The 12,741-nt window shown below is 31.6% G+C and overlaps 2 protein-coding genes across 2 annotated transcripts; one reads left to right on the top strand and one right to left on the bottom strand.

Annotated features, from left to right (window-relative positions):
- On the top strand, positions 522-2,692 carry LOC104747082 (probable sodium/metabolite cotransporter BASS3, chloroplastic). The gene is made up of 5 exons (XM_010468650.2): positions 522-1,121; positions 1,315-1,410; positions 1,491-1,797; positions 1,882-2,129; positions 2,238-2,692. Exons 1-5 carry the CDS (start codon positions 730-732, stop codon positions 2,476-2,478), a joined length of 1,284 nt encoding a protein of 427 aa, XP_010466952.1. The 5' UTR covers positions 522-729; the 3' UTR covers positions 2,479-2,692.
- Positions 2,758-3,949, bottom strand: LOC104747081 (dCTP pyrophosphatase 1-like). The gene is made up of 2 exons (XM_010468649.2): positions 3,742-3,949; positions 2,758-3,242 (listed from the first exon to the last, which is right to left on the bottom strand). Exons 1-2 carry the CDS (start codon positions 3,874-3,876, stop codon positions 2,952-2,954), a joined length of 426 nt encoding a protein of 141 aa, XP_010466951.1. The 5' UTR covers positions 3,877-3,949; the 3' UTR covers positions 2,758-2,951.

Here is a 12,741-nt window from a genome sequence, read left to right as displayed (position 1 = left end):
GTATGTCATTACTCATTACTCATGATGATCGTAAGAAAGTTAGTGGTGTTGAACCTATGAACGACGACATAGTTCATGAGAAATATCAACACGTTGCACATCTATGGCCATGAAATCTTATATACAAGTGTTGGTTATTTGAGTTCGAACTATCTCTAATGCTAACTAAACCCCTACCTACAAAATTCCCGTTTAACATAATGCAGAAATAGAACCATAATTATGTCATTTTAGCATGTAAATTTTTTATGATTTCACCGGTAAAAAAAAAAAAAAAATGTATCAAAAACTCCATAACAATTCTTAATCCAATAAAAATTTAACATCTTATCTAAACGCATACATAAATTTTGAGTCTTTCACCAAACAAAACAACAATCTTTCACCAAAATTTCATCCAAATACTAATACACAATGCTCAAAGAGACTCATCGACGATGACGCCAATCAATCTCAGCCGTTCAAATTTCTTGCAGCACTAAAACATTAAAAACAATCATGCCTAAAAACCTTAACAAGCCTCTCTTCCCCTTTTAAAAACATTTACAATTTTTCTATATTATCACTTACCTTCGTCTTCTGCAACTCCAATCCTCACCCTTTCAATTTTCCCACTACGCCAGCAGTCCACGGCGCCATTTCACGGTGGGCCGGTGGCCGCTTCACCCTTCTCCGTCACCTATCATCGTAAAAATCAAACCTTTATATTTCTGACCAAACCAAAAAAGAATGACTTTGATTGCTTCTTTGTCTCTCTCACCACCACAAGCTATACAAAGACAATCACTTTCGGATTCTAATCGCTTCAAATGTCAATTTCGCTCTTCTTCTTGTTCACCTCTGTCTTCTCTTCATTCGTCATCGCTTAGTAACTTTCTTGATTTTAGACTACGGCGGAGACAGGGCGGCGGATTGGTGCCGGTGGTGGCGTGTTCGACGACACCGTTTATGGGTAGAGTTGGTTCACATTGGAGAGATGGGAACATGTCTCTGTTATCTTTCTGTGGTGGAACTGATGTTACGGGGAGAGCTGACTCGTCTCAGTTTTGGTCTGCTTTGCTTCCATTCGTAGTTGCTCTCACCGCCGTTGCTGCTCTCTCTTACCCACCTAGTTTCACCTGGTTTGCACACTGACTCTCTCTCTCTATCTCTGTAGCTTAGCCTTGAAGAATCTCATAGCTTCTTGTATGTCTTTGTGATCTTCTTTGGTAATGCACATGTCATATATGGTCTTGTACTTAGTTTACTCTGTTGTTTAGAGAACTTATGCTTTGAATGGGGTTTTAAGATGAATATCAGATTAAATGTTTTCAGGGTATCTAAAGAAATGTATGCTCCTGCTCTTGGAGGGATTATGTTATCTATTGGAATCCAGCTTTCTATTGATGATTTTGCTCTTGCATTCAAAAGGTACTTTGGGCCATTTCTCTTACCAGCTTCTTGATCATTTTTAGTTTAAGCAAATCTTGAGAACATTATTTTTTATGCAGACCTGTGCCGCTATCTGTTGGGTTTGTTGCTCAGTACGTTCTGAAACCGCTCCTTGGGGTTTTAGTAGCTAATGCATTTGGGATGCCGAGGACCTTCTATGCTGGTTTTGTACTCACATGTTGTGTGGCAGGGGCTCAGTTATCTAGCTACGCGAGTTCTTTGAGCAAAGCAGATGTGGCCATGAGCATTCTTCTCACTAGTTCTACTACTATTGCATCTGTACTCTTTACCCCTTTGCTAAGTGGTCTTCTGATTGGATCGGTAGTTCCTGTTGATGCAGTTGCCATGTCCAAGTCCATACTACAGGTAACAATGTTTTAGGAATATGATGTTGAAGAACCCTATCATTGTTCTCTTTTGAGGTCCAACGAAAGGTTTACTATCTTGTAGGTGGTGCTTGTTCCAGTCACTCTTGGCCTTGTGTTAAATACTTATGCAAAGCCTCTGGTCACTCTTATTCAACCTGTGATGCCGTTTGTTGCTATGGTATGCACTTCATTGTGCATTGGAAGCCCACTTTCGATAAATCGAAGTCAGATTCTATCAGCTGAAGGTCTTGGATTGATTATTCCAATTGTTACATTTCATGCAGTAGCATTTATATTGGGATATTGGTTCTCTAAGATCCCAGGCTTACGGTAACTCCTTAATCCATGTTCTTTTTTTTTTTGTATCTCTTCAATATTTTCTTTAATCCATAGCACTTTGAAAATTTATTGGGTTATGTTGTTGGATCTTTTAACCAGGCAAGAGGAAGAAGTTAGCCGGACTATCTCGCTTTGTACGGGTATGCAGAGCTCCACATTAGCCGGGCTTCTTGCAAGCCAGTTCCTTGGTAGCAGTCAAGCCGTCCCAGCAGCTTGCTCTGTGGTTGTGATGGCCATAATGGGTCTATGCCTTGCTTCTTTCTGGGGCAATGGGTTTCGAATCAGGGATATTCTATCGCTATCAACACCGCAAAGCAGTGGCTACACCGCTGAATCATGAGCAATAAATAGCAGCAACAAACCTGTAAAGCAAGGGAACCACAACTTGGGACATTGATGACAAATGCTTTCCGGTCTTTTTGATTTGATGTACAAACAGCAAGCATTTGGGAAGTAAAGAGATAAGGTTTAGAGGGGATGGTATAGGTAGTGTAGACCAATCATCTTGTATGTAGTTTGCTAATTGATGGTATAAAAGTTGATCTTTTGTTGCCTCTCTGTGAACTCTAACCGCAAAATTCAGTGAAAGCAAGTACAGAAGAAACCAATGAAAAAGTTGTACAAGCAAGAGCCTACGTAATCTCACATTTGGTACGGATCATCATCTAGTAGTTATCAATTGACAATGAACTACTTAAATTGAATCATCTGAAATATAGTTAAGAGGCTTTCAAAGATTATATGTTCTTGCCTCTCGCTCTCACTTCATTGACAAGATAACACACTTAAAGACCCACTATAAAACAAGGGAGATTAATGTTCTTCATTCAACTTAATCTTGCTGCTTGAAACTTCACCATCACCAACACAATGATCATCAGTCTGTTTGAGTGCTGGATACTTAATCGCATTAAGCTCGATCTTGCGCAAAGCAGCTTTGCCTAAATCGACACCACATGCATCCGAAAGCCTCACCAAATACAACAACACATCTGATAACTCTTCACCAAGATGAACTTTCTCTTCCTCTTTCCAATCTGGACAACCTCTTGCCACTTCCCCTTTCCATTGGAATATCTCTGATAGCTCTCCCACTTCACCCACCTACAACATTTTTTCAAAACTCTTATAAACTCTCTTCATCTTTTTTTTTTATCAGTTCACTTATCAAGTCATTTCAAAACCAAACAAAACACACAAGAAACACCTTTATAGTACAAAAAAGTTTCGACCTTTAATAAATTCAACTAGATTGTAGGGTATAGAGAGGTATATGGGGACAAATCAAAGTTGAACACTTTACTAAAGAAAAGGAACAATCACATGTTATTGTCGTTGTCTAATGTCACTTGAAACTTCACTTGTCTTCAGATCTATGAGTCTTCCCACTCACAAGTTACAATCAATTCCAATGTTATAAAGCTAAAACAGAGCAAGTCACATGATACTTACAAGAAAAGATGAAAATTTTCATGGAAAACGAAACAACAGATGTGATAGAGAAACAAAAGCTAACGTTTTTTTTTTAGTTTATCATCACACGACACACAATCAAATTAAGAAAACAAGACCCAATTCAATTTGTACAAGAGAGAAGAGATACCATTGCAAGGAGGAGATTCCTTGGACTGTGATACTTCTCCCAGTCTCTTGCTTTTGCAAAATCATCCATTTTCTTACTCAGAGTCTGAAGAGAGACCTCTTCCTTGTTATCTCCTCCTTCTTCTCCCATTCTCATTATCAGTGAATCTAAAAACACACACGAAAGACTTAAAACCCTTGGCTTTCTTATGCGTATAGTTATATTATATCAGAGGGTTTTTGAGTATATATGATGAGAGTTGGTGAGAAGATGACCGGTTACCGGATGTTTCCTGTCGGATACGAGGCTGCTATTATATTAAACCGACACGTGGCAGTTATATTACTAATGTGTTGACTTGGCTTTGTCCTATTTGTGGGATTGGGAAATATAATTGAAATAGAATCTTGTTTTTTCTTTTTCTTTTTCTTTTAAATTGAATTATCAGATGGTTCTAAACTTCTAATGGTTGTTAGCTTTTTTGCTCGCTTTATTCTTGTCTAACTATATAATTTATTCTAGATACATTGTAGAATGTTATACCATTTCTAATTAGGTAAAGATAAATTGAGAGATAACTTACTTTTTAATATAAAAGTAACAAAATATTGGATTTTTTAGATTAAACAATTAAGGAATCTGATTCTTTAAATAAGAGAATGAAAAAATAATAATGACTTTTGAGATGTTTCACTATATGAGATACCAATTTGAAAATGATATGTCACAAACAACTAGGTTATTAGCAGTTTCTTCAAGATCTTCAACATTTCTTTTTGTTTTACATGTGAAATATTTTTGGCATAAAATAAAAATGATATAGATGATAAAGTAAAGGTAATTATATTCTTTCAAACAGATTTAATGGAGTTAATGAAGATAATGACAAATCCAACATAATGAATCAATCAGCTAATAAAGTTTTCATGTCTAAAGGCTTGTTTCAATTATGTTGTCCTTTAATGTATATTAGGGATCGATTCGCACGTTGGTGCAGAGTTTTTCATTATTTTTGAAGATTTAGGATTTCGTACTTCAGAGTTCTCTCTTTAATTTTTAAATCAAAGCGATGGATGTTCTTTGACATGTTATCAGCCATCTTCAATTGGTGATTATCGTTGACTTTTTGGATGAGTGATCTGTTTTTGTCCAAAACTTATTGTATTTGTCTGAAATAATGTTAAATAGTTCATATATTAAATCAAATTATGTAAAACATATTAAGTCAAATTATGTACATACCTAATTCATGATTCATGTAAGAATACTTGATAAATTTTGCAATGCTTTATATGACTTGAAAACAATAAAAAAATATTAATCAAACTAATAATTGAGTTTGATAGATTCACAATGTTTTTAATGATCCTGTAAAAAGAAAACATTAATATACATTATATTGGATAAAATAACATGAACTTAAATTGTGAACAAAAAATCTATATTAACATTTTTGAAGTACATTTTGGTTTATACCCTTAAATTTTATCTTATTTAATTTGTTTTTTTGCAACATTAACCCCTATAGATTTTCCTAAAATAACATTTCTATTTAATTAACCCCTATAGATTTTCCTAAAATAATATTTCTACTTAACTCAATTAATGGAACTATATTAATCGATCAAATTTATTTATGTTTATTGCTATACACATCATGACACCATCATTTAAGAGATCAAGAATAAATGCTCAAAACTTATTTTAATACATCTTTATGATAGTTGAATGTAAATCTATATTAACATTTTTGAAGTACATTTTGGTTTATGCCCTTAAAGTTTATCTTATTTAATTTGTTTTTTTGCAACATTAACCCCTACAGATTTTCCTAAAATAACATTTCTATTTAATTAACCCCTATAGATTTTCCTAAAATAATATTTCTACTTAACTCAATTAATGGAACTATATTAATCGATCAAATTTATTTAAGTTTATTGCTATACACAGCATGACACCATCATTTAAGAGATCAAGAATAAATGCTCAAAACTTATTTTAATACATCTTTATGATAGTTGAATGTAAATCGAGGGACTTTGAGAAACAAAGGATTACATTCTCAATTATACTTATGATGAAGATAACGTTCATAACACAATAACCCAAATTAAGAAAATCAAATTTTAGCAAATATATAACTTTGAAAGCAATAAATACATTTATTTCTGTATATATCTCCTTTATAAACTGAATATTGTTATGTAGAACATTTTTGAAGTACATGTTGGGTTCTGCCTTTATAGTTATGATTATTTATTTTTTTTATTTACAACTTTAGTCCTTAGTGTGATATTTACACACCTAATAAATATTATTTCCGCAATCATTCAAATATAGCAAACATAAACTAATAAACTCTAGACAATATAGCCAATGGAAACTAATTAAAAGAAAAACTGAAATCAAATCTACATTTCCTATTTGTATTATACATTAACTCGATATAGTATAGAAATTAATTACTATAACAACTTAGTGAAATATTTGTTGCCTTAATCATAAACCTTTTGCATTAATTCAAAATTGCCATATATAATTTTAGATTTTTTGCTTGCTTACCAATATATTCTCGATCCCATATCACATCTAATTTTACCATTTCAAAGAACTATATAAATAACGTCTCAATAGCAATACAAAATTGCATCAATTCATACACTTGAAGTAATCTTCCCGGTTGAGACACTTGATTTGGTTTTGGCGATAAACAGGCGCACACTTATTCCTTTGTTAATTTATTGGTACAAAATGTTTATGCTTTCTTTATTTCATCTCTAATACCCTTCTTTTCTTATCTTAGATGTTTTAAAATCCATTTATTTGAAAAAAAAAAGATTTGGTTTCACGTGAACATGCAACCTTCCGGTTAGTGGATAATCAAAATATTTTTGTTTGATTTATTTCATATCTACACTAATTTTTTGTTTTGGACTCCATGTAGTTATGTACTTATGTCACAAAGCATGTTGAGAAAGAAACCAATTCTGAGTTTAGCTCACGGTGAACTGCTCACCTTTCTAGGTGTCCTCTTTATATTTATTATTGTATATATACTATCCTTTTGCACTTACCAAGCTTTTCAGTTTTTGGTACACCCCCATGATTTTGCTTTGATCCATTTGTATATATTTTCAAACAATTGGGAGTAAATTAAAGGGGCCTATGTTGAGGCCACCGAGGAGGAAAATATGTTGGAGGAGGAGAGAAGAAAGAGATTAGTTTGGCGAAGTTGTTAATAGTTTTTGTTGAATGATAATTGTTTAATTGATTCCAAAGTGACTGTTAAATGCTCTATGTGCTGTGTAATGATTTAATAGAGTAAAATATGTGAGCATAATAATCATGTAATTTCTATGATAATTTAGGATTTTTTTATCCTGTAACTAGACTAATATTTTATTGTATATGTATTAACGGGTTGAATCTAAAAATAGTAAATAATGTTTATTTAATTACAACTGTAAAAAACAAATCATGGGTGAAATCCTAGAATTAACATTCAAAATACAATTATTCAATATAAACACAAAAAGAGAAAAAAATAATAAATAAATAAAATTTTAGTTAAAAAATTGTCCTGCGGTGTACCGCGGGTTAAAATCTAGTCATTTACAAAACATCAGAAAAAACATAAAAAAGTTGGAATGAAACAATTGATATCTTGTTAAACAAAGGTATGACTTTATATAATGAGGAGAGGGTGTGGATTTTCAGAGTTTAGTAAATTGAAATCTTTTGGAAAAATCTTTTTTAAGTTTTAGAGAAATTTAAGTGATTTTCTAACCATTATCTAAATATATTTAGAATATTTTAAGGTAATTTCAGATTTTAAAGTAATTTACTAAAACCAACTTATGGAATATACTCTTTGTAATTGATTTTGTATAATAATTATTAGAATGATTAAATTTTTTTTAAAAAATTATAAAAGAAACATTATTTTTGTAATTTCGAGTATATAGTTAATGTACTCGAATTTTATTATTGTTTTTGCTGTATTATAGTAAATTTTATATAGCAATCTCTTATTCTCTTATTTTAAATATAATTAAAATCGGTACTAAGAGCATTAATTAGGAGCATTAATATGAAAACTTACTATAAAATTTGGTTAATCATTATAGTAATTAATATGAAAGATTGTTTTTCCATACAAATAGTATTGTTTATAATTATTAAACGATTTATTAGGAGCATGAAAAGAAATTATCATAAAAATCGCCTATTTATTATGACAGTTATTTTTTTTTCAGCATTATGACAGTTATTATGAAAGATTATTTTCCAGAAAAATAGTATTGGTTGTATTGTTAAAAAAACGATTTTTTAATAGGCAAAAAATAATTAAGTTTAATTTAGTTTTTAATTTTCTTCACAATTTTTGGTATATAGGATTTTATTGGTTGTTTATTTCTTATTTAAGCGGATTTTTTTTAATTGCAACCAAAATTCGAATAAACCTACTAAAGATCCACGTCCATTGGTTATAGGATTCCCGATCCGAACGGGTTATTTCCTGATCCGAATAGTATTAAATTATTCATGGTAACTTAAATATTCGATTTTTATGCCTTAATTACCCTTTCCGCTTTTTTATTGTTTTCCAAATTTTTTGTATAAAAAGAGCATTACATGGAATTCTGTTTTTTTTTTCTTTTCTTATTTGGTTTATTAGCTTCCGAATTAATAGTATAAATTGCAATATAAAATCTGTTTGACTTTTGACATGGTCTTGTGATTTTAGTTTTGTAAATTTTGTTTTTCTGGTCTGGTTAACTAAAACCAAACCATTTCATTAATAGATATCTCCTATATAATATTACGGAAGTACACAACTTTTTTTGTAGACTATATAATATTTATAATTAGTTTTCTTTTTTGTTTTGAAAATGGCTTTCTATTAAAATGCAGAAAAAAAAAATGATACAAAAGCAGCCAAACTTTAGAGTTTGATAAGAAAAACCCAGTTAATAGGAACGAGGCCCATAGACACAGTAAAAGAAATTAATGTGAACCATAATAAGATGGTCAATGGAATAGTATACGCCTTTATGACGAGGAAAACCAGAAGTCGAGCAATGATAGAGCAAAAGAGGGATATGAATCGCGGAGGCTTGAGATTTTGTTGCGAATAATCGAATCCACCAGTCGAATCAGAGCAGTCGGCGTTCGGAAGGTGTGTCGATGATGGCGATGATTCTGTTCTTCCCAGAGTAAGTAGAAGGTGCACTGCCAAGCGAGAAGTGTGATTGTTCTTTTTGTTATAGATCCTCGAATGGCTTGCATGCGTTCCAGAGTGAGATCCCAAAAGGAGGAAGGCTGGATCCGACATCTAGTAGCTATAGGAGCCCACACATACCAACCAAAGTGACAGTCGAAGAAGAGATGGTCCCGAGATTCTGACGAGGAGTTACAAAGAAGACAAGTTGGATCAGTTGCAAGTCCCCAGTTGAGGATGCGATCATGAGTGGGACATCTGTTTAATACCACCAGCCAAGTATGGAAACTATGCTTTGGGATGCCTCTCGGGTTCCATACCGGTTTATGCCAAGGGACCAGAGGAGAGGCAGGACGAAGCAAGTCATAAATGTGGCCAGTAGAGTATCGCGGGTAAGTTCTACCTTCCAATTCCCATTCATAATAGTCATCTTGATCAGTCAGGTTTAAGGTAGTAATGAAAGATAGAAGTGAAACCTGCTTGTCTGTTCGCGCATGCGGAAGTAACCATCTGTCTTGATGATACAGTTGATTAAAGGTAGTTGTAGAAGGTATCCCAAGGCGTGAATCTACCGGAGAGCAGATGAAGTCCTTGATTCTCCCAAATGGAGACCAATTATCACTCCAAAACCTACATGTAGCCCCGTTTCCAATTCGTATTTTTATCCATCCATAGACATCCTCTCGCATCTTGACTAGCTTATTGGCTAACCATGGCTAACCTATAGTTAGTTACAAAATAGGTTATAGATTAAATATAGTTTGGTTACAAAAAAAGGTTATAGATTAATTTGTCAATTATGAGATATATAAATACACTTAAGAATATCCCAAAAAATCATTTGATATCATTTAACTTACCATATTAATTTCTTTTATTAAATTATTCATCAAATAGAATATTTTGATCTAACTTACTATATTAATTTGTTAATTATCATTATACTTTACCTCTCATCTTTATATATGAGTCTATTTTGTGATAAAATAAATTATCATATTATTTATTATAATTAAAAATAGTTTTATTTCTGGATATACCATAAGTTAAATTTTAAAAAACAAATATAAATTGTTTTATCTATTGAATTAAAAAAAATATTGAGTAACGGGTCAAAATTTGAATATTTAAATTCAATTTCATATTTTTTTGTTGAATTTTATAATTTTATATAATATAATAAACTTTAATAATTTCTTTTAAATATTTTTAAAATATTGAAACTTGATATTTTGAAGATTATCATAAATATTTAATAGATCAAAAAGTTAGAAACTATAAATCCTCTAATTTGATTTGTTATAGCAATGATCAATAATATGTCACTATAATATGAAAGAATTTCAAGAATCCAAGTGTATTAAAACAAAAAGTATAACATATATTAAATTAATCATAATATAATAACTCGCTTTTTAAAAACCAAATTTACAAAATTATTTCTTATAATGACAATCAAATCATGATGTAGAATATACATTATTGAAATAACTTCACATACATAAACTAATACAACATATTAAAATTTTATTTTAAAATATAAAATATACAAAATTTTGTATAAAATAAAATTTATTCTGTGTTATAGCACGTGTAATTATATAAAATCATTAACAATATAAAACTTTTAAAATATGTATTTTTTTCAAGCCATCATATTTAGCATATGATTTTATTGCATTGTGTTTATCCAAAAAACTTTTAAATCATATAATTATATTTTATATAAAAATTATAATATAAATAAAAAGAATTTCAACCCGTGTTATATCCGTGCTCTAGCATGGATCCTAATATAATTAGTACAATGGATGTCATAAATAAAAGATCAACCAAATTGATGGCAAATCACTAACTCGGTCCACTTAAGTTTAGCCCAAAACACATTTTCATTAGTCTTTAGACTTTACTTTAGTGTGTAATGGACCTAAGATTAAGCACTAATTCTCTTTCTCTTATCTTCTTCTAATCAATTATTATATACTTGAGTCTCTCACTCCCTCCCTACTTGGGCCAAACTACAATCCACGGACCCAAATCAACTCTACTCAACTCTCAAATTCGACATTACATGCATGGTATTTTTCTCTCGTTTCTACATGCACTTTTTGCAAATATTAAATCCTATATAAAGGGTTTTCAAATTAAAGCATGAGAAAAGAGACTGTTTACACAAACCCTATTAGACTTCCTTACCGTTATATTCTTGAATGCAAAAAGTGTTATGAAAAACATTAGATTAAATTCTCAAAAATAAAAGTAAAAGATACAATATCTGCTAATATGATATATAAATCAAAATAAACATAAATGTAAATAATAGTCTTCTAGAATTTTTATTTATTTATAAACTTATGTATTCAACGATCGACATCGGTATAATCTTGTAAGTCTACATATTAATCTATGATCGGATCTTAGAAATTTGGTGATTTTGATTAGTCATTTTAGCATCTCGATTAGTCATTTCATATGTTCGATCCTAATTCCTAACATCATTAGTTCGGAAAAGAAGGAAAGTGATAGCGGTAATTATATATATCACCTATTCTTTTTTTCACGTGAAATGAAATCATTACTTCAGATTCTCTTCACTTTTATCATGAAGCTAAGCATTAATTACTCATCTTTTTGACATTAAGTTTAGAGAAATCTAACCTAATTTTATCGTCGTCTATAGTGAATAAGAAATGTTATTATTACGAAAATGAAATCCAAACTCTTATACCAATATAGTTTTAGTACGATGGAATACATTTCTTTTATAAGTTTTGTTATAATTATGATTATTTATTCATTATGCTCCATTTAATTGTTTTCATTCAATCGTGGCAAGTATATACGACTATAGACATTTAGTTACAATAAATGAAACGTGGCAAATCTATCTAATAACACAAATGTAAAATTGTATTCGAACTCCACTACTTCAAGTCTTCAACTGTTTCTGTAGGTACGTACAAAGAACCATACAAATTTAAAACTTCAATTTCACATTGATGATGATAATAATAATAATAATATGACTTAGTTATGAACAAGGGACACACAAAATGGGCCTAAGTTTGCGGAACAAAGAACAACGTTCCCTTAATTATGACAAGTTGAAAAAGAGAGGTCTTTGAACAAAACGTAGCAAAGTTTAAGAGAAGAAAAAGGAAGCTAGTCATGCAAATGACACATGGAAATGTAAGTTCGACAGTCCACACCACACTTTTTAAAGGTTATGGGTGCGAATGGTTGCAGCGGTTGGGGCGGACAAATCCGTCTGCGGACTGGACCGCTTTTTATTTACCATTCAATAAATATAATCCGCAATGGTGCGGTCCAAATAAAGTAGAGATAAGATTGCTACGGATCAACTGCAGACCGCTTTTGCATACAAATAGAGTTGGTCCGCAGCGGTCTGTAGTCCGCCAAAAAAATAGAGCGGTCCAAACCGCAGACGGATTTGGCCGCCCTGATCGCAGTTACCATTCAAACCCTATGTCTAACTCCCTTTAGTAATTAAAAATAAAGACTATTATTAGAGTATTTGCAGTTGCAGTATGAGTGATGATAATTAAGGTGTTGACTGGTTCTTCCGCTACCTCTCACAAACGCTGCGTTTGCGGCTGGTAGCGGTTGCTAGCGATTGGAACCAATCACATAAAACGCTTCCAATCGCTCCTAATCACTCCCAATCGCTCCAAACCACTGAATTTCAAAACCTGCTTCCCGCAAGCGTTTGCGTTTGCGGGCGATTGCGGTTGTTAATTTTTTTTTTTTTTTTTTTTTTTTTTTTTTTTTTATGGGTT

The sequence above is a fragment of the Camelina sativa genome, chromosome 15 (genome assembly GCF_000633955.1).
Source record: "Camelina sativa cultivar DH55 chromosome 15, Cs, whole genome shotgun sequence".
In the NCBI taxonomy this organism is placed as follows: Eukaryota; Viridiplantae; Streptophyta; class Magnoliopsida; order Brassicales; family Brassicaceae; genus Camelina; species Camelina sativa.
The sequence above is the reverse complement of the archived record's forward strand: the minus strand, read 5'-3'. Positions and strand labels throughout refer to the sequence as shown.